Source organism: Mastigoproctus giganteus, chromosome 1 (genome assembly GCF_048544385.1).
Source record: "Mastigoproctus giganteus isolate SK-2022 chromosome 1, ASM4854438v1, whole genome shotgun sequence".
NCBI classification, from domain to species: Eukaryota; Metazoa; Arthropoda; class Arachnida; order Uropygi; family Thelyphonidae; genus Mastigoproctus; species Mastigoproctus giganteus.
Window position 1 is genome coordinate 200,347,088 of NC_143575.1, and position 24,116 is coordinate 200,371,203.

The 24,116-nt window shown below is 35.0% G+C and overlaps 1 protein-coding gene across 11 annotated transcripts in view; it reads left to right on the plus strand.

The window, feature by feature from the left end:
- Window positions 1–24,116, plus strand: part of Syp (synaptotagmin binding cytoplasmic RNA interacting protein) — a 499,733-nt gene that overhangs the window by 183,485 nt on the left and 292,132 nt on the right. For 7 of the 11 annotated variants that reach the window (XM_090375502.1, XM_090375528.1, XM_090375520.1 and 4 more), the window contains one exon: window positions 10,510–10,739. In XM_090375502.1, coding sequence (XP_090231628.1) covers window positions 10,510–10,739 — 230 coding nt within the window. Of the gene's footprint in view, window positions 1–6,062; window positions 6,150–10,509; window positions 10,740–24,116 lie in introns of all 11 variants that reach the window. The other 4 variants (XM_090375552.1, XM_090375544.1, XM_090375560.1 and 1 more) reach the window with 2 other exon arrangements.

The window sequence follows — 24,116 nt, forward strand, 5'->3', positions numbered from 1 at the left end:
AACCGGTCCACTTTGGACCATCTTATTAGATTGGAAGCATCCATCCGGGATGCTTTCCTAAAACGCGAACACTTGGTGTCTGTGTTCTTTGACATGGAGAAAGCGTATGACACAACTTGGAGATTTGGCATTTTAAAAGATTTACATAGCCTAAGCCTAAGAGGGCACTCCCCTTTTTTATTCAAAACTTTTTAGCCAATCGATCGTTCCAAGTTCGTGTGGGATCCTCACTCTCTCGCTCTTTTAGCCATGAGGAGGGAGTACCACAAGGATCAGTATTAAGTGTCACGCTTTTTGCCATCAAAATAAATTCCATCACAGACCAACTTCCTCCAACTGTAAACAGTGCCCTCTATGTTGATGACTAGCATTTTTTGCCAGTCGTGCAACATGAGGGTTATTGAAAGACAACTGCAGAAAGCCATTGATAGTCTGAATTCCTGGCCACTTGTTAATGGCTTCAGGTTCTCGCCGGAGAAGACCATTTGCGTACACTTTTGTCGCAAGCGTAATCTTCATCCTTAACCTGAATTAAGGTTCGGACAAAATGCCATTCCAGTAGCAGCGAACATAAAATTCTTGGGACTCATATTCGATAAAAAAACTGAACTTTTTGGATCATATCCTTCAACTCCGCACAAAGTGCACACGTGGGCTTAATATTCTCCGCTCGCTCTCCTCTACATCTTGGGGAGCAGACAGATGTATCCTTCTTCGGCTTTACCGTGCACTTGCGCGATCCAAACTAGATTATGGGTCCCAGGTATATTCCTCAGCCAGAGACAGTGTCCTGCGATGGCTGGACCCCGTCCATCATCAGACCCTACGTATTGCTACTGGAACATATCGCACATCTCCTGTCCATAGCGTATACGTCGAAGCAAACGAACCACCGTTATCGCTTCGACGTAAGCAGTTGTCTTTAAAGTACGCTTTAAAACTGAAATCCTTGCCAGACCATCCTACGTGGCCATTTGTCTTTGAGCCACGATGGGAAAATTTATACAATACCCGTAAGACTGCCAATCGTCCTTTTGATATTCGTCTCCAAGAGCTACTCAAAGAACTCAATATCAAGGTAGACAAGGTTGCCCAAACACCAAAGCAACCCTTTCCACCCTGGCATGCTCATGTCCCGGCATGTGACTTGTCTCTTAGAAATTGGGGAAAGTCGGACACTCCATCATCTGTCTACCTGCAGCTTCATTCAGCACACCGAACTGAAGATTCTGACTTCGCTCCAGTCTACACAGACGGTTCTAAGTGGGAATCATATGTGGGATCTGTCTGCTGTCTTTACAGACACCACATCGGAGCAGATTCCCTCTGAATGCAGCATATTTACTGCAGAGCTGCACGCTATAGAGTTAGCCTTGGATCACATTAGTGAATGCCAATACCAACGGTTCATTTTATATTCCGACTCGCTCAGCATGTTACAGGCTTTAATATCTGTAAGATATAATCCTCATCCAGTTCTGTCTAGTATCCAGCAGAAGATTCACTTCCTCCGTGGACGTGAATATGATATCCGCTTCTGCTGGATTCCCAGCCACATTGGGATTAGGGGAAATGATTTGGCTGACACCGCAGCCAAATCAGCAATCCCCAATAATAATCGCTGCCTGTCAGTCCCCTATACAGACTACAGGCAAACAATACAGCAGAAGATACATTCCCAATGGCAGGATTTGTGGAATAGACAGACTGGGAATAAACTATATTGTATAAAGCCTGTAATTGAACCGTGGCAGTCTAGTCTGCGCAGGAATCGTAAGGAGGAAGTTGTTCTTGCCTGGACCCGCATAGGACATAGTCATTTGACTCATTCGTTTTTGCTGAGGGCTGATGACCCTCCTATGTGTGTGTCCTGTGGCACAACTTTAACTATCAGACACCTTTTAATTGACTGTCCAGATTTTAGCAATATCTGTTTTATCGCTTTTAACCATCTGACTGAGCCGTATACACTCAGTCAGATTTTATCTGACAATGACAATGTGTCTGCTGTTTTTAGCTATTTTAAATCAATAAAAGTTTTTAATTGTATTTAATTTATGCTATTGTTACATTACTATATATCTGGACATGGTGGCCTTACTAATTAGGTCACCGAGAATTTAAACTTTTTAAATATTACATAGTCTTGGCGCATTATAGCCTTAGCTGCTAATGCGCCAAAAAAATCCAAACAAACCAAACCAAACCTGTCGAATATGCCAATGCTTGGATTACAGTTTCTTTATTTGAAGATTATCTTTGGAAATGGGATTTGCAATTTGATAAGAAAAACAAAAAAATTGCATTGGTTTTGTGCAGCTGCCTAGCTCATCCAAAGTTGACTTTCAGAAACATTGAATTAGTTTTTCTACCCTCAAATACCACATCACTAATTCAACTTCTTGAACAGGCAATAATAAAAACCTTTAAGACCTTTTATTGATTGGAAATGAGGCTAAGAATCATCCAGTCTATAGGTGAAGGTTTGGGAACATCATTCAATATTGCAAAGCAGATAACTGTTCTGGATGCATTTCATATGACAATGAGTGCCTGGAATGAAGTTTCCATTAGCAACTGATTCAAAAAATGTGGATTAATTAACTCGTCAACTAAGTCACGATACTGATCACATTCAAAAGCCTTAAGACATGGGTGAACAGGAATCTAATGATTGGGCAGATAGAAGGTGATCTACAAGTTACTACAGTGTTAACAGATGAAGAAATTGTCAGTCTACTACTGGTAATTTTGCCGAGGAGGATGTGGAAAATATGGATAACTCCAAATGAATTCCAGTTACAAAATGGCAAATTTGTGAAGCTATACCGTTCTGAGGAGAGAGCATTGGAAGAAAACTGGTGCAAGTGATCCTGACTATAGACTGTTATACAATTTTGAAAAAATCCATAAATATACGTTATAGTGATAATTTAAACAATCTAAAAAAAGTGACTTTTAAAATTATAATCATATTACAAAAGTGTTATATTTAATTACTATGTGTATTAATTAAGCAATGTACGTAAGTATAAAGTTATTTTTATTTTGCTAACCTGTGGATAATATTCTTCCAATTTTCAAGTATCATTTAATTTGTAATAAAGTGTAAAACTGTGCTTTATATCTTTATTTTTATAACCTCTGGATAATATTTGTTGATTTTTGCTTAATAGAATCGCTGTTTATTAGAATCATGATTGTTATAACCGCCATTTACTGTGTATCCAATTTTTTGAATTGTGAGTTCACTGTAAATGAAAATTAAAGAATAATTCTTTTTTGGGCTTTGCTTACAGTGTAATTTAATTATTATCTTTAAATAGGTCTAATGGCCTTCTGACTGAACTGTACATATAGTAGTAGTAATGGCAAATGATGCCAGAAAGCAATCTTATATACCATCAACCAAAAAAAAAAAAAAAAAAACCAGTTCAGCCCTTTGGACATTCCATGAATTTGTCTTGTTTTCACTCGAATTTATTGTACCCATCTACTTTCATATCAACAGATCAAAGCCTGTTCCAACAATCAACTACCTGCTGGCTGAAGGCAAACTTCTGCACATCTATCCTGGAACCATCCTTCCTCAACTTGAAATTATGCCTCATGTGTGTGTAGTCTCAGCAAGTGAAAGAATACTATTAACATTCAGCTTACTCAATCCAGTAAAGGCTTTAAACACCTCAAACTGATCTCCCCACAGGCGCCTAGTCTTGAGACACTGTAATTTGTATAACTGAAGCCTTTCTAGGTAAGAGCACCCTTTTGTTCCCTTCACCAATCTGGCAACCGTTCCAGCTGATCTACTACATCACTTCCTAAAGTGAGGCCTCCACACCTATATATAGTATTCAAGATGCAGCTTAACCATGTCCTCATACAAAGGGATCATAACCTCCTTATCCCCTGCTAACAAAGTTTCTGTTTATCATTGACAAAACCCCATGAGCTATCCCGGCAACATGTCTGCACTCCTTAGAGAAGTTCATATCTGACTGCACAATTACTCCCAAGTCTTTTTTCTTTCTCCACTACTGTGAGTGTAGTACCACACAGTTTATAAGTTACTCTGGAATTACTGCTGCACATGTGCATTACTTTTCATTTGTCAATGTTAAAAAGACTACACTGCCATTTCTCAGCCCATCAATCCAGATTTCCTAGATCTTGTTGAAGTAGCTCACCTGATGACTGTTGGTAACCACCCTGCCAACCTTTGTATTATCTGCAAACTTAAACATTAAGCCTGATATGCCTTCATCAGTATCATTGATAAATGTTCAAAACATCAATGGACTCAGCAGTGAACCCTGGGGAACTTCACCAATAACATTAGTCCATGAAGAGCAGTGCCCATTGATAACCACTCTCTGTTTTAGTCCACTTATCCATCCCTTTATTCATAGTAGTAACTTTCCTTTAATGCCACATTGCTCTAGTTTGTACAACAGTCTTTTATGTGCAACAGTATCAAAATCCTTCCTTAAATTAGTCCTTAAAGTATATGATGTCAGAATTATTTCTTGCATTCAGTTCCTTGGTCACTGCATCATAGTAACCTCTCAGATTGGTTAGGCAAGACCACCCCTTGACAAATCCATGTTGTGATTGTAGTATAATTGCATGCCTGTTCAGTTGTCCTGCATTACTTCCTTAATCAGTGATTTCCCCCCCCCCAGAATCAACGTTAAGCTAACAGGTCTGAAATTACTCATGTTGGCATTTAATATCCTTTTATGAATTAGTGATATATTCACACTGAGGAGGATTCAGAGGAGGTAAGAACAGTATTGTTCCTTGAATTGTTTTGTTTTGTTTCTTTGATGACTTCCCAAAATAATTCCCTTTCAGAATTTGCTGTTGGTCTTAATGCACAGAATTTTAAAACTGTCTGGGACCACTGTAGTCGCCCTTATGAAAGCAAAAGTCTTTCCACTTACCCTTGACAGTAGTTATGTTGTTAATTAAATTCTACCTTAGTATGTTGTGAATGCTGCAAAACAGTTGTCTTTGACCTGCAGATTCTTAAGAATGAATAATCACTGCTGATAACCAGATCAAGATGCTTCCTCTTGTTGCCTCAACATGCTGCTGTAGAAAACAGTTGTCCATGAAATCCACAAAAGGCTTGTTACTGTGTGAGTGACCATTCCACAAATTCCAGTCAACATATGTAAAGTTAAAAGCCCCCATCATGACACATTCTGATTTGCTGGTCTGCTTTATTTCTGTGTTTAGCTATTTGGTATACATATTACAGTCATTAGGTCTACGACACACTCCTACTCAATTTTGTTTTCCTAGTGCTTATATCACACCAGACTGATCAATGTTGCATTGGTAACCCATCTTGAATAATGCCTTAGATTTAATATTCTTAACTACGAGCATAATCCCTCTCCTGCCCTGTCTGTCCATCTTAAGTACAATATACTCCCCATGTTCAATTTCAGCATCAGTTTATGTCTGAGTCACCCCATGTCTCTGCTATTCCTAAAATGACTGCATTTATTGACTTAATCAGTACTTAAAATTCATCAAATTTATTTACACTGCTCCTAGTATTAGTGTACATGCAAGTATACATGCATGTTTTCTTACTCTTAGTTATCCTAACACAGCCCATTTATTCATTTGTTCCATGAAGGCCTACAGAAGGGCCTGAAATCCTTGCTTTCAAGGCTGCTGCATGTACCAATAGTAGCTATGGAAGAATTACTTCCACCTCTGCCGGTGGCTCTGGTTAAACTGTCAGCTCCCCTCCCCACCAAGCTAGTAATTTTTCCAACCTTGAGTTGGAAAAAGATAGTTTGTAGTTCTTAGAAATAAAAAGATGATCGAATTATCTGGAGAACACCAGTGTCAGATATTTCATTAATTACTTAAAAAAAAAAAAAAAAAAATACTTGCTTAATTGAGTTTATTTCTTATTTTTGTGTAACTACTTAATGTCTTTTATAATAAAATTTGTAATAATTCTGCAAACATATTTTATTTAATATAGAGATACGCTTGTAAAAAACTGATAGGTAGATCTCAAGACCTTGTTTATTTTAAAGTAGCTCATATGGTGGAAAAGGTTGCTGGCCCCTGATGTAGAGTTTCCGAGCATATAGAATTTGGTTTAACCTCCATTTGCACAACAAGTAAGCACAGTTTTTTGACTTATTGAGAGCGGTTCAGCTGAAATTAAATTACCAAATTTATCCAAGTTTGTTTTTATTGATATGCATTGAGAAAAAATACTATATCAGGGGAGATATGGTGAGAGCTACTTCATTTCTGACAGTGGCTTAGCCATTGTGAGAACTGAATTGTCATGTTTTAAGTGAAATCCCTGTTTATAAAACCTGTTACCAATCGGAAATGCCAATCAAACAGTTGTCTGAAAATGAAGAGAAAAACCTGAAGATCATAAATGAAGCCAAAGAAATTGGGGATTGTATTAGAAGTATAAGTTTGTCACAAAATGGAAATAAGAGAAAAGGAAGAATTAGTGCTGAAACCAGTAATGATTGGAGGAATTTTGGCTGTGATTAATCTGATATCTATGGGAATTTAAATAGTATCATACATGAGCAGATTCATATCTTTCATAGTGGAAATGCTGTTGGTCAGCCACTACAATGAAGGGAAGGGAGTGAAAAATAGTTGATGTGGACTCTGGTGGGATGTGTGATTCAGTGTTAGATATTACAGTTGATCACAGAAAATTGGCACTATATTATTTCAAAATGAAAGAATCTGATCAAGAATTTTTTTTAAATTTGTAAAAGAAAAAATGGGGTTGCATATCATATTTGAGGAATGTGGTATTTGGATAGATGGAACCACAAGAGGTTCCATAGTTTTGCATGGTAACGTAATTAAGCAAATTGTGTTTTTCCTGAGGCTATAGTGGAGAAATCAAAATCTGAGTGCATGCGTGTGTGAGTGTGAGATTATAGAGTGAAAATAATTCTGTTCAAAGGGACTTGTGGTTGTGACACACATATGCAGATGCAAATATGCATGTTCTGGGATCACGCCTGCATGTTTCCACAAGAAGTGCCCAGCCGATTATTAACTGTGGTACTCATATAGGAGTAGGCAGAAACAACTACCTATTTTAGAAATGAAATGACTACTGTGCAAATTGGAATAGACATATTGAAATAGGAATTACCTCTGTGATGCCTTGTAGAACACTTCTGTGCTGATACTCTCCGTTGTTGAATCAATTATGCAAATAGGTTACATGTATTTCTCACACTGGCAGACAAAATTGATGACCGAATGCACCCTGGAATCGGAGGCCTGTGGACCCCAAACCCGACTCAAAAATAACATCGAATTGCCAACCTTTGAGTGAAAGACAAGAAGTCCGTACTGAAAGACAATAAGTCTGTACTAAAGATAAAGTATGGACAATAAGTCCATACTTTCTTTCACTCAAAGATTAGGGTTGGTGATTCGATGTATTTTGGGTCCACGGCCCTCCAATTCCGGCGTGTTTGATCATTGATTTTGTCTGCGAGTGTGAGAAATACATGTAAACTGTTTCTACAGTTGATTCCACAATGGAGAGTATCAGCAAAGAAGTGTTCTGCAAGGCATCATAGAGGTAATTCCTCCTTTTTTTAACTAATTGATATATAATGTAGAACGTATTAAGCCAATGCAGCTCTGCTATCTATTAGTTTAATAATATACATCAAAAAATTTGTTACACTCCTCGGCCTTTGAAAATGATGGCACTTAAATTAGTGCTGGTGTAATTGAATGAATTACAATCAGTTATTTCAGTAAGAGCAAATAATGGATTTTTTGCAGATTATTTGATTATGACATTTTCAGAGTTTATTATGAAATTGACAACAATAGTGACCAAGCAGAACAATTACCTGGATTTTTGGTTGCCCACTATCTAAAATTTTGTTTATTGATATAGCCGTTCAAATGAAAGTGTGCATAGTAATTATATGATGATTAAATGATTGATTAAGTCTGCATAATTGTTCATTTTCTAGAAGAATATATTTAAGTAATTCAAACATGTATCCGTATGAAGTAATTATTGAGCTACTTGCATTTTATGAGTGGAACTTTAAATTGATATGCAATATACAATTTACACCTTGTTCCAATTGTTAAATTCCACAGACTGATGATTAATAGATGTTTGAGGACTGCATCATAAGATTGCTCTGATTCTTTCAGTGTTTTTTTGGGGTATGTGCTGTATGCATCTGGCCTCGTGGTTTCACATCTCTTACAGATGCTGTTGTTCTAAATTTATAAAACCAACATGTTAGGTCTTTCGACTTGGAACACTACCATCCTTCCAGTGTTGAAGTTGTCTAAATTCACATTGAATATCCACAGCAAAGTCACCTGACAAATGATTTGACAGTAAATGCATGATATTTATTCAAGCATGTCTCCATTTTTACTGAATGCTTTAGTGTACCCTACTTAAAGACACGAACTGCGGCATCCCCACTGCAACTGCTGCAAAATGGGCCCAATTTTGAAATAGGTAGTTTTTGCCTGACCCTGTAGATTGAGTTGGAGACTATTGACTTGAGTTACCTTGGGATTGCATGAGACTATAAAAATAAATTTTAATTTTGTATAATTATTTTTAACTAGTGAAAGCTGTAGCTAGTGTAACATTTGTATAATAAATAAGTACAGGTTGACCTATTCAGAATTTGTTTGGTAATTTCCACAACCTTAATTATGAGAAAATATGTTATGTTGTAGTTAAAATTTTTTAGCTCTTTATTGTGCATGAACTTGTTTGGTAATATTCACAAGAAATCTTAAATATGAGAAAATGTGTATGTTGTAGCTAATGCTTTTGAGCTCTTTATTTTGCACGTAAGTTACCTTTATTTATAATGTGGTATTAATTAAATAAATCCAATTCAATAAATAAAATAGGAACAACAGTTTCAATTTTATATATTGATTTGGATTTTAATTTATTGGAAATTGAATGGAAGAATAAAAGAACATACTGTAGTCTGTTCTAGTTATGCTTCATGATAGACTTCATATCAACTTCCACAACTTCCATCTGTCGTTGTGGAAGTTGATAGGTTAAATAAATTTAAGGAGGAACTGGACAGGCATTTGGAGGGAATGGTGTGATATTTTTTTTTTTTTTTGGCTGATGCTGCATAAGCTCCTACACTTGCTTTCTTGCATCATGTGCCACTACTACTACTACTACTACTATGTTAATTGTAGTTTCAGTCAGGTTAACATCGGGTATACCACGTGGAGTCAGAATTTGACTACAATCATTTTTGCCTACTTCATATTAAAATTTTTCCCTCAAAATATTCTTCTGTTTTTGCTTATTATTCTGAGTATTAGATATATCTACATGCTTTTTTTATAATAATAATAATAAAGCATTTCATTTATTGATTATAAAATAAGAATGAATTTTGGTTCAAATTTGACCCCACTGGGTAATGTGTATCCAGAATTAAAGTTTGTGAAACATTCGAATCAAATTTTTGCTGAATGCTTTAGATTGTTTTCATTAGAAAGTTAAGTTTAGTGATTTGTTGCCACAAAATATGTCCTCTCATCCTTTGTGAAAACAAGTAAATAAATGTAAGGAACTCAGGCTGAGTTTGCAAATTGCTGTTAATTTCTTAGCTGCAGAGAAATACAGATTTAAAGCTAAATATTAAAAATATAATTATGGAGAAGAGAAATCCCAATAAATGAAGAAGGCCTAGAAACAGGAATCATCCGAAAACATGCAATATGTTAAAATATGTTTGCAGAAAACATTGTTAAATAATTTATTTCCTAAGTTTTTTCATGAAAATGTGAGAATCACTTGATTTTCAGTTTTATTAGCTTATACTGTTGTTTTTATGAAATTATTGCAAGTTATTATAATCATAATTTTTTAAAACTTGAGTTGGTCTGGAAAATTTTTATGCTGTTATAAACTTTATATTTAAATATTAAAATAAAAGAATTGCAATAATTTTGAGTACAGTGTATATGATAAAGAATGCATTCTGTTTTGACCATTATATTATGCAGTGCTGACCAAAGGAGGGTTGGTATGCATAAACATTCAGAAAAAAAGGAAAGATATCTGTTAAATTTGTTTTTTCAGTAACAAAAAAGAAAGAAAAAAAAAAAAAGATAGTACTCAATACATTTAAGAATGGAATATTTCTTTAACAGATTATAGAAGAATGGTGATACCATTGTTATTTATACAGATTAATATTTGTTTTAATAGAAACATTATGGAGAATGTTGACTTATGTATTGCTTCATTGAAATATTGAAAGAGAGAGGAGAAATATATGCATGAGATATGTAATGAATACTTACAAATAATGCTTTCTTTTACAAATAACAAAGTAGGCTAACCTGATTGGCTGCCCATTTAAGATTTTCTGGAAATTTCATCCTAAATCTATTGTATTGATCTCTCTAAAATTTGTTGATATATTTTTATTTATTTCCCTTAATTTTTTTTCTTAGGAAAACTAGCATACTCTGATCTTGACGAAAGAGCGTTAGATGCTCTCAAAGAATTTCCAGTGGATGGTGCTATGACAGTATTGAAACAGTTCCTGGATAGCAGTTTAGAACACGTGTCAAACAAGAGTGCTTATTTGTGTGGTGTCATGAAAACTTACAGACAGAAAGTTAAACTACCAGGGAATACAGGCTCTGGATCATCAAAGGGACCAGATGAAGAAAAGATTAAGGTAACATTTATTTTTATATATAAGTCATGTGGACCTTAATATTTAATGGATTTTTTAGATTGTTTCATTTCTAAAGAAACTTCTGATTTTTGTTTATCTTGAGGTACAGTAAAAGTATTGCTATATATAGCATAAACAAGGATTTGGGCATTCTGGTTAACTAAATTTTCCACGTATGAGTGTCCCATAAACCTAGGGGGGAAGCAAGCAGTGGATAACAGTAATAAAACAAAAATTTTGAATATGTACCAATGTAATCTGTATTATAACCAACAAAGAGTATGTATAAGACAGTTGATCAAGTAAACTTAATTTAATTTGTTAAAGAAAAGCTATTGCACAGTACTTTACCAACAATTCATTCCAAATATTTATTTATTCTGTTGCTGACTTGCTTTCTCAGTTTAATTTCTTGTGTATTTGTTAAACTTCAGGAGATAAAATTCAGTTTACTACTTTCATTTCTCACAAGCCAACTGCAGTGAACAAATCATAGTGATGAACTTTTTACATGGAATTGCTTTTTCAAGCAATAAGTAATTATTTTAGTTTTGCATTTTTGTAAGTTCCCTTAATTTGATATGGCATTGTAAAAATCAGTCATATGTTGTACTGAATGCATCGTTCTTTTAGATCTGTAATAATATTCTATTGACTATTACAAAAGAAGTCCTCTATCTGTTGTACTGAAACCTGTTGTTTGGTAATTGAAAAAGTCATTAAAGTGGGGAATCATTAAAAAAGTATACATGTGTACCTTAAGAATTTTATTTTCAGTTAAAACATAAATATATATATATATATATATATATATATATATATATTTATGTTTTAACTGAAAATAAAATTCTTAAGGTACACATGTATACTTTTTTAATGATTTGGCATGCAATTTTTACGGCCGGATGCCCTTCCTGACGCCAACCCTCACACTTTATACGGCTGGGGATATGCGGTAGTCATTCCCTGACTTTCCGCATCCTCTGTATTTGGTGGTCACGGGTTTGAATGCCGGTCTATATCAAGAAGTGTGTGCTATGCACTACTGCTCCTGCCCACCTGGCTATGGAGGCACCTTTCAGTTAAAACATATACTATGGTATATGTTTTAACTGATACATATACTAAGAAAATACTATAGTTCTTAACTTACAGGTATCACAATAGGCAAGAAAAAAATGGACGGTTTTGAGCAAACTATTTCTGAGAAGGAAACTGAAATCACGGAGCTACGTTGGAGATGTAGTTGAAAACGAGGTACTCGTTTTTCATGACGAGCTTAAAAGCTACTGCCTTCTGTAACCACTTATATCAAGTGGAAATAACCTCTTTCAAGACGAATTTGATTTCAGAGACAATGAAATGAGAGGATCTGCCAAGTACTCAATTAGGAACTCTTTTTTTTTCTCGCTCCCCTCTGCGATCAAGAGATTTTAGAGGCAGGGAATCAATTGAAAGAAAAGGGAGCCCCTGGCTTTGATGAAATATCTCCTTCACTGCTTCAAAAGGTCCTTAGCTCAATTCTTACGCCACTGAAGTATATATTCAATCTCTCCTTTCAGTCTGGTAAATTCCCTTCTCAATTCAAAAAAGCAATAATCATCCCTGTTCCAAAGGGAAACCGTTGTAACTCTGTCAACAACTTTCGCCCAGTTTTTGCAAAATTATTCTAAAAAATTCTTCATAGCAGACTCATGGGTTTTTTTTTGAAGAAAATCGGCTCTTCCATCAAAAACAGTATGCTTATCGCTGTAAAAGATCCACTGATCTTGCAATTGTTGACTTCTGCTCAAGTATCATTGATAGTCTTGAAAAGGGTCACTATGGTATAGCACTGTTTTTTGATTGCATAAATCATAATATTCTACTTCAATTCAATAATCTTGGCTTGAGAGGGAAAATTAACCTTCTCCTTGAAGACTACCTTACTGATCGGCCGTTTGTCATAAGAACAAATCAATCATACTCCGACATCTGTTATTTCACCAGGAGAGTACCTCAAGGCTCACTTCTTGGACCTATCATATTTGTTCTTTGCATCGATTAATTTCTCTCTTATTCCATCTTCTCACCTAGTAGCGTATGCTGATATTTCCATCCTGATCACAGATAAAGACCCTAATCAGCTTCAACTCAACTCTCTGCCCTGTTCTGTGTGATGCATAGTTGACTTCAAAAGAATCAGCTTATACTGAATCCAGAAAAATCAAAATATATGGTGTTTAGAATGAAAAACAAACCACTAAATATTGATTTAGACGCAACATACAAAGAAAAAACTTGAAAGGGCGAATGAAACCAAGTTTTTCGGAATCTGACTAGATGATAAGCTAAGTTGGGCAAAATAAATGATAGAAACAAATGAAAAAAAACTTCATCACTAGCGGAAATACTCGCCAGGGCCTCTGCCTGGGTTCTTTCTTTAATTCAGTCGCACCTCACCTATGGAATCATTTCATTGGATACTGCCAACCAAGAAAACCTTGTGAGAATCAACTCCATTCTCAATCGATGTGTTTGTTCAATTTATGGCCTTCTCTGGAACGCATCCGCATCGGTTAGTTTGAGATACAAGGAAGTGAGACTCCTCAGCATCTACCAACTGCTACAGAAGGCCGAGGCGGTCTTTCTTTACAATACATTGAAGACACTAGAGTTTCTACCTCTCTTCAGATCCTTTTCATAACCATAGAAGAAGAAGAAATATCATACAATCTAAGAAATTAAGCCAACCTGAAGATTCTGCTTTTCAGAAAAGTGTAAAATACAGAGGTGCTAAAACCTGGAACAAACTTCCTACAAAAATCAAAAATATCACTTCAGTAAATCAAATCAAGAAACTACTAATTGAACACATCACCAAGGATGTCTGATTCAAATTGCCTTCCACTCAACTCCTGGATTTTAAAAACACCAACATGGGAATAATGTACAAATGTTAAAGTTAGCAGTTGGCAAATAGTTTGTAAATTTCTATGCATGTATCTCATCATTTTTCTTTTCTCTCCTCATTCAATTGTAAAAATGTTCACTAATATTATAAGTAGTGATGTTTTTCGAAGTCTTCTGTAAAGAAATGTACAAAAAACTCCAATTTATTTATGTTTTTTCTATTGAACATATTTCAGAACTGTATATTTTCAGGACAATTTCAGAACTGTATATTTGTATATTCATCGATTTTTTAAGGGAACACTCCCTAAAAAGCCATTGGCTTGTGTGTTCTCCCTTCTTTTTTTTCTGTTATTTCCCAAAAAAGTGTAACATAAAATAGAGATAAATAAATTATTATTATTATATACATGTGTGTATTCACTTACATAGAAACAGTTTTCATCTAATTAGGTAATGAGATGTGATGTTTTGTACAATAGTTTCATACCTCTTTTTTTTTTTAAATAAACATTACATTGTTGACTGTTCAATCAGAATTTTAGTTAATGTAATGTAAAACGGTATGTAGGGCATTTCTGGCTGCTGCATGAGAAATGTTTGGCTCTGGATTTGATTGTCACTTCATATTTAGATCCGTTTCCGTCATAGTGTGTATGATTTCTGTATAGTACATATTTTCATCTTTAACAAATTGGTGAACATAGTTGAATCCATTATTGTATGTCTCAAATTGAGATATACAAAAGAAAAATTGAGAACCATTTTAGTATCAGAATTAAATTACTCAGTGAACAAAACCACATATATAACCTCCAAAGCAAAACCAACCAGATGTGAATTTGGGAGAATGGAATGACTAAGAACTTTGTTACAAAGGCATTATACTAATTTATATATTAATTTAATTAAAGTTAACTTAATCAGATTGGAACGAGTGACTACAACACTGACCTTAGAGGAAAACTAAATTTCCTGTTATTGCATAATGTATAGTTGATCAAAGCAGATTCCATGTGTCACCAGAAACATGGGAGGGTATTGGTCAAATATAAGGATACATCATAGACTAGAACTCCTTTATTTTTTTTTAACAACATGATGGTAATAACATCTTTCAGTGTAAGAGATGTTTGTATGAGTCCTTTGTGCAGATCTGAAGTTCCATACTTTCAGATGAAAAATTTATTAGTTTCAATTTGCATAATTTATATTATAAATCAACTTTGCAATTCAGTTTAATTGCATTTGCCATGAATACAAGTAGACAGCAGTTAACCATTGAAAAGGGAGCCCAAGGAACTCCAAAGCGTGAAAAATAATTTTCTTGATTCTGTTAAATTTCATTAAACTTAGGATTACATATAACATTTAAGTGAGTTTTGTATGTGATTTCAAAATTGTAGAATATAAAATTACCCTCCTTCACACAGCATATTAGAAAGAAATAATGATTTAACTGAATAAACAAAAAATTCTGATGCTGTAGTAGGAAAATTAGGGTCCCACATTTTGTGAGAAAAGGTGTTAAGACCTATGGTACTTGGTTGTTAACATTACTTGAATTTCTGAGATTGCAATTTGTGTGAAATATATGAGAAAGAAAGTTGTTCCAAAAGGCATAGAAAGAAAGGATGAAAAAGGAAGATAAAAAAAAAAAAAAAAAAGTGGGAGGGGGGAAAACCCCACTGAATTGTATGCTGTGACTGTTTGTGGAATGTGTTTGGACTAGTTTGGAAGAGAGTAGGGGAATCATAGATGCCAATTCAGAAAACATTGTCCGTGGAAGTAAGTACAGGTGATCCCTGCTTAACGCTGATAATTCTTTACGGAAAACCAGAGCGCTAAGTGAGTGCCGCATTCCCATAAGGTACCATATGTATTTGTGAGTTGCAGTCAGTACCATAGGATATTTCCTAATCAATAATAAACGGTAGTGAAAAGATGCACAAATGTTGGTCAAAATATTTTATATTCAAATATTTGTACATATAAAATATTCTGCATTACATACATATATAATTATGTGGTAACTACTTACGTATCAAAATTAAACTTAAAATTCCAGTTAAAATCATGAATTTAATTGATGAATTTAATCATGAAAAATGTGTCGATTTTGAATTGTACTTTGGCCCCCTTCCTGGTAAACTGAAAGGTTTTAATTTTAAATTCCCCGCGGCGTTACCACCCAACAATAAAGTCAACCGATCCTTCGCCGCTTTGAAACCTGGCATGTTTTTTTCCCTTCTTTCAATATGAAACTTCTTTTAGGCATTCGTTTCCAAAAAAGTCTTGCTTCATCTATGTTAAAAACTTGTTGAGAAGTATGACACATAATATCCCTCTTCAATAATTTTAACAAGCTCTTTTTTTAAAGTTTCGGCTCCTTGATCTGCAGTTGCGGCTTCTCCCTGGATTTTAAATCTATTCAACCAGCCCTTACTAGTTTTAAATGGTTCCACATTTTTTTTTTTTTTAGGTGAGTTTTCTTTAGATCATCATATAGGCTAATCTTTCTCTCTCTCTCTCTATTTTTTTTTTTTTTTTTTTTTTATATATATATATAATATTTAACTTAACTGAATTCTACATTGAATATTATCTTCAATAAAATTAGTCATAGTCTCTCCATTTCAATCCTAATAGCTGGCCTAGCCCAAGTTACATGCAGTGCCTTTCCCGCTGCTAAAATTAATTCTTTATTTTTTATAAATGTTCTTACAGTTAAACTTGCCAGTCCTAAATTACGGCACACATCTGCTTGTCGTTGACTGGAATTGATTCACATCAAAATGCCTAATTTAATTTTCAAATTCAGTCTTTTTATCTTACATTTATGGTCTTTGTTCTGCGTCCAGACAGGCGCCTCCGTAGCCAGGTGGGAAGGAGCAGCTAGTGCGTAGCACACGCATCTTGATTAGACCGGGGTTCGAGCCCATCACCACCAAATACGGAGAGTGCAGAAAGGTCAGGGAATGACCACCGCATATCCCGGAGCAATATGGCCTTAGTTGCTAATGCTCCTAAAACCAAATAACAAACAAACTGCGTCCAGACATTGTTGCCTTTTCATTGTTATCGGCCATTATTAACTCTTCGAAAATGTAACTGCATTGGTTGCATTAATCACGATTTAATGTTGAAGTAAACTGTCCGTTACGCCTGACGTCTAATACTGTACTGAGTGATGACTAGACTTCGGATAAATGCATATAGAGCAAATATTACAAGCAATATACTTGATCATTTTTTAAAATGTTGATCTCAGAACTACGTAACAAGTCACTATACTGAAATTAAATTAGCGTGTGAGAAATTTTCACTGACTGTGGGAAAATATCTCAAGTCGGCATGGGAAACGTTTTAATGCTGTTTTACTATTCATTTTCAAGCTGTCAACTTCATCAAATGAAACGATTTCGTTAAATATGCCAAAAATGCAATCTCTAAAAGAGCGTTATAGTGATTTGTGGCAGCGTTATAGTCAGAGACAATATAGTGGAACCCCACCCTACAATATTAATCCGTTCCAGAGACACCATCGTATTGTTAATATATTGTGATGCGAACCCAATAACACTTTGTTTTTTGGTAATTTGTTCCAAGACCTCGGAAGTTGAAACTTTCGCTATATAACTAAGCTATTTATCTCTCTAAAAGGTGATTTTTATAATGGAAATTTTATATATTGATTAAAAAAAATTATTAAAACTAATATATTGATTAAAGCACAATACAAAAAATCACTTCAACTAAAGGATGCAAAAACAAAACATGCGGCCAGCACATTTAGAAACTCTACTATTTGCTGAAAGGAAAGACCAGGTGGTTTGGTCGAAGACAGTCGTAAGCCCGCACAATCACTGGTTAATGGAATCAGCCGCTTTAATTTCAAAAAATTCAAATCATTAAAATGCACTACACTTTCCTTGTTATCATATGTTCGGTTATAAGAATCAATTTTGAATGCCTTTGTGATATTTTTCATAAGTTCTTTTCTGGAGGTCACTACCATAAAACAATATGCACTTTACAGATTATTGGGCTTTTCTGTTAGTTCGATTTATTATAAATGGGCAATAAATTCGGTCTTATTGCATTTGCAGTAATACCGATAGCTGAAATTCTGTGGGATTTTACGGTATTATGGTGAAATGTGTTTCCTTTCCTCTTCTCTCATATAAAAAACATAGATTTTCAGAATCTTGTCTTCATTCCTACTTTTTAAGTTTCATAAACTTGTTACTCCATATATCAATTGTGCATATCGAGTTGTTTGCAACCTGTGTATGCATTGTTCTTTATTATTGATTGCTTATCTTTTTTATTGTTTTAAATTTTGCAACCAAATTTTACGTAAGATTTACAAAAAAAAAAAAGTCAGTGAACAAAAATATCAATTAGTTAGTATGTACATATTACAGTATTAGTTAAGCTATGTATGTAAGCTTAAATTTACTTTTATTTTGCTAACCCGTGGAAAATATATTATTTCGATTTCACGTGTCATTGAATTTTGTTAATTGGTAATCGAATAAAGCATAAATTTATGATCTTTACTTTTATACCCTGCAGATAATAGTCTTCCTATTTTTGCAATTAGAATTGCCTTTTAATAGAATTAAAATTAAATTCGAAAACATCATCATAATGACCAACACTTACCACACATCCCTATAGTGAGCAATATTTTATTGTGGAGAGTCCATCGTAAAATAATTTGATTGTATAGTGTACCAATCACAGTATGTCATATTGGCTCAAGATTTTGAATCAGTAGGTACTCAGACAATGTTATCAGTTTCTCAAATATATCTATTGTTCATTAGGCAATTTCCTTGTCCCAACTTCTAAACTATCCTTCATAACAAAAAACCTGAACAAGCCAGTATTATCTCAATTACCATTCCAGTTAGTGTTTCTCCATCAACAAAACCAAAAGTGACAGAAACCAAACTGCAGCCATCATTTTCTACCAGAATGGATATCGATTAACAGAATGATCCAGATAATGGAGTTGTAGAACTCCACACAACCAATGAGATGGATATAACATGCCCTTATTTTCCTAAGAAATACAAAATAAAAATAGATCTTTATAAGCCATGATCTGTTTCAAGCAATCTACAACTAAAAAGTACTCAGAATCAAAAACAACCCATAAAACCCTATTCAAGTATAATTTGTATTTTTTGGCGGTCTCCAGCTTTCCCCTATATGCTGCAGTTGCATCTGTAAAGCATGAGCCAGAGCCCACGAGTGTGACAGTGTTTGGTGCATAGTGCACACATACACTAATGTGTTGTTCTGTTTAATGTTGAGTATAGGCACCTGGTGTCTTTGCAGCCATGGGGCAGAGGACACCTGGTCCCCAGCCCCCCTGACTCCCATTCCAAGCTACATGGAGGTGCACCAGGGACCCTGAACTAAAAGTCTCGTCCTGGGGGCTTCCAGGGATTACCTGGAAACCCCAAGGTAAATTATGAAAAGAAATGGGATAATAGTGGGAGAAGTAAGGAAAGGCGGGGAGGATGGGAAAGTATTAGAAAAGATGGGAGATGAAAGAAAAAGACATCTCCCAGAAATAGAAGAGAATAAGAATACAGCTAGTAGACTATATTGTCCATAAACATTATAATAAAAAATCTATGTATCCCGCACTTATGGATATTGAAAAATAATATGAAAAGTATAGTTGTCATCAGGACAACGCAAAATATTACTAGATCCCGACTGGGATATTTGAAACACAAAACCAGCTGTCAATCAGACAGCAAAACAATTAATAAATACACTACATTACAGAATTTTACTTAAATAAATTCAATTGTTGTTGTTGTTATTTGGTTTTTAGGAGCATTAGCAACTAAGGCCATATTGCTCTGGGGGATATGCGGTGGTCATTACCTGACCTTTCCGCATCCTCCGTATTTGGTGGTCATGGGCTCAAACCCAAATCTGATCAAGAAGCGTGTGCTACGCACTGCTGCTCCTGGCTACGGAGGTGCCAGTAATAAATTTAATCTCCTCATCTAGTGCATGTTGGAGAGAGAGAGAGAGAGAGACATTCTTCTTGCATTAACTTTCATAGATCAACTCTAAATAAAACACAAAAGACCGGAATATACATAATTTATGTATAGAATTAATCCAGTGTTAACCCCACCTAAATATCCAATCTAATACAATATCCCCAATTAATTCTAATACAACTGTGTCATTCATCAAGTAATGCTTTAAGATACGGAACTCCTAAAGGGAGTTACCTGCCACCTGAAAGGAGTGAGTCAGAGAATAAACACTAACATAACATCAGTACTTTTGTATGTCATCAAAAATTAGTTACCTCTATTCCAAAATTTATCATCATCAATTACCATATCCAGTATTTTTCCAAACAGCGTCACCTATATTACAATTAAACACCAACAGCCAATTCTATAAGTATTGACAAGCGTCACAACCCATTCAAAGATTTTTATTATTAACAAGCAATATCAGTCAGTCCAACCAAAAATCAAAACCCACCAATACCTCAAGGCCAATCTAATTACTGATCTAATCCCAATCAGAATTATTCAGATCTTGGCCATTACGGGGATAATAACTAAATACACATTAGTCCAATGACTCAGTTAACCAGGTTTCTATCAGAATGTTCCAGTAATCATTGTCAGTCACCAAATATATACACTATTTAAATCAAATTGATAGGTAGAGCAACAAACTCTGTAGCTCTAAGGACAATGATCTCTTATCTTAATAGACTTTCCGTCACAAATATTTTATTTCTCCTACCAATGAAATGAAAACACTCACTTAGGTCAAATTCTATTCATAATGTACACAGCATACATGTTTGCCCAACAATTGTTAGAACTGGCATTTAGGATCCATTCTACAACTCAGCAACAATTCTCAACTTATTAATTAACTGTACCAAATAACTGCTAGGGCTCAACTAGGGGCTCAGCAGACAGAATTTTTTTTATTTATTTTTATTATTTTTTTTATATCATGGATATAAAGCCAATCCCAACAGCCATCAAATATTAATATTAAACATCCAAGTCAGTATTTACAATTCTTTTCCTCCTCTTAAAAAGCCTATCTGCAAAATTCGCTCAAGTAAAGAAATTTTCTTCATTGATCACCAATTCTGCTAGGTCCTCATGATTATAAACACTGCTTCTAACCTGCATTTGAATTTTTAAATCTAAATATAAATTACAGTCAAAGAGTAAATGCTCATCTCCTTCAATATTACCACAAAGACATAAAGGAGTAACAGAAAGACCAAAAACATGTAACTTAGAATTAATACTACCATGTCCGGTCAGTAGGAATGTAGTACTCAATCCAGGACAAAACCATTTAGTTTGTTAAACTCAAAAACATTCAGAATAAATTTGTAAGTCAATCTGCCCAACTGGGCAACAGACCATTCTGCCTGCCAATCCTGCAAAAAACTCATTCCTGATACGAACCATATCTAACTTTTCAAAAACATTCAGGTCTAATACGTAATTACCAACTCCAGCAGGCAAATTTTTATGCCCATGGTATAATAAATATTGAGCTATAATTTCATACTGAACTGGAATTTTGCCATTTAACACCTGCAAAGCAACAGCACATACAGTTCTCCAGGTTTGTGATATTGCTAATAAGAAAAAGCACTGTGCTTGAGTGAGATATTTTCTAACTGTGAGATGATTTCCTTTATGATCCCAAGCCCCAGCAGCGTAACAAATGATGGGGAGAAATATACACTTATAGTATAATTTTAATGTCGACGATTTAATTCCCCAAGTACTTTTGTTATTGTAATAATTTTTTCTGTTACGGCTTTTATTTTATGTAGAATATAATTAGCATGTGAGAAAAAAATTCAGTCTATCATTCAACTTGATGCCCAAATACCTGTAAGTGCATTCTAATTTGATGGACTGACCATTCAATTTAATAGTGGGACGATGGTTAACATTTAAGTGACCCTTTAATAACATTTGTTTTGTGATTTGAAATTTCCAATTTGTATATTTGACACCATTAATGCAGGTCCTGTAAGACGTCGTTAGATATTTCTTGCTGATTCTGGTCTTGAAGTCTCCAAAAATTAATATGACCGCATTGTTGACATACACAATTTTCTGCACCCTATGATGTACTGTGGCAGTGATCATCAGCTACGCAACATCATTCTGAAGCTGAAGCTGAAGCTGAAAAAGATCATGAATAAGGTTTTCCCTAGACGATTGGATGTAGAAAATATTCCAAACAATTATATGCTTGAAACAGGCAATCATTTTCAAGCTCTGTTAGAACTAGATGACGATATGCTGTCTGAGGAAATGTGGGAAAGTACAAAAAAGCATTATTAAGGATTCAGCAAATAGACACATTAGAGGAAGGTTAAAGATCAGGAAGCCTTGGATTACAGAAGCCACTTTTAAACTTATTGAACAGAGAAGAACTGCAAAAGCCCAGGGTGTACAAAGAAACAAAGTGTATTAGGAACTAAGCAAAGTCATCAAGCCCTGTTTAAGCCAGGACAAACAGGATTATATCGATCGAAAGTGTAAAGAAATCGAATACGACAACAAGCGAAACAACAATAAAAAGATGCATGATGTAATTAAGTCCTTAAGTCAAAAGTTTCGACCAAAACTTAATGTAATTAAGGACTCCAAAGGGGAAATTTTAACAGAGGAGAACACAATCAAAGGAAGGTGGAAAGAATACTGTGAGCAACCCTTCCGAGCACCTGCTGGCACTAATGATCTGCCACTCCCTTTTCAAGAGTGTGATCACAAACCAGTTCCACTGAAGGAAGAAGTTGAAAAAGCCACAGAACTAATGTGTGGCAAGTCACCGGGAATTGATGAAATCCCAGTGGAATTGATTAAAGCTACAGGTGTGAAGGGCACAGAGTTTTATTCATAAAATTATTGTAAAAATTTGGGAAACAGGATGGTGGCATCAGATTGGAAGAAATCAGTTTTCATCCCCTTACCAAAAAAAAAGTAGGTCTGAAAGTTTGCTAAAAATTACAGGACTATTAGCCTAATTTCTCACCCTAGCAAGGTTCTTCTTAAAATCATATTAAACAGAATCTCAAGAAAACTTGAAGAAGAAATGCCAGAAGAGCAAGCAGGTTTAAGAAGGGGTAGTGGAACCAGAGATCAGATCTTAAGTCTACGACTGATTATTGGAAAATGCAAAGAATTCAATGTTCCAGTCATTTTGTGTTTTATAGATTATGCAAAAGCATTTGATTGTGTTCAACACGAGAAAATATGGGAAACGATGACTATTATCGGTTTCCCAATCCACATAATTCAGCTGATTAAGCTACTGTACCAGGAATAGGAAGGAACTGTGAGAAGGAACATGGGAAACAGACCTTTTCACAATAGGTAATGGCGTCAGGCAGAGCTGTATTCTGTCACCTCATCTTTTTAATCATTATGCCGAAGATATCATGCGTGAAGGTTTGGAAGATTTAGAGACTGGCATCAAAATTGGAGGACTGAAGATAAACAACCTTCATTATGCAAATGATACTGTGCTGATTTGTAATTCTAAGGATCATCTTAAAGAAACGCAAGTAAGAGAAAAGGATTGTTTCTGAATGTGTGTAAGACTAAAATTATGGTGATTGGTGTTAATCTCTGTCCCAGTAAAGTGAATGTTAATGGGCAAGATATCAAAGAAGTTCATGAATTTGATTACTTAGGTTCAAGAATAAATAAAAATAGTGACTGCCCAAACGATGTAAAGAGACGACAGGCAAGTGCTAAAACATTGGTTGCTGATCTGATAAAATTATGGGAGTGATCATGATCTGCCCCTAAAGGCGAAACTGAGAATCATCGATTCGTTAATTTTTCCAGTTGCCACTTATGGATGTGAAGGATGGAATCTGAAAAGAAATAAGAGGAAGAAAATGGAGGCATTTGAAATGTGGTGTTACAGGAGAATACTGCGTATTTCTTACTTGGATCGAAGAACAAATGAGTGGGTATTGAATAAAATTGGCAGGCATAAAATTCTTCTTCGTAGCATCAACAAAAGAAAACTCAAGTTTTTTTGTCATGTAGAGAATGGAAAACTTTCTGTTGAAGAATATTATGGAAGAAAAACTGAGGGGAAGAGGTGCAGAGGAAGACCTACAACTAGGTGGAAGGATGGGATTAGTGAACTTCTGGGCATGACACTTTGCGATGCTGCTCGTATAGATCGATGCAGCTGGAGGAATTTGTTGGTGGCCACAACAGCTCCTTCGGTGAGCTATGTGACTGGAAGAAGATGATGATGTATTGTGGTAAGCCACCCATCAAGGACCACATCCCAACAGAAAGGACTGAGAACGAATCCTAGAGGACAGCCCATAGTGACCTGTCTAGTGATCTCACAAGATCCCAAAGATACAACAAGACTTTTATCTTGAAAATAATCCATAAATAAGCAATATAGTGG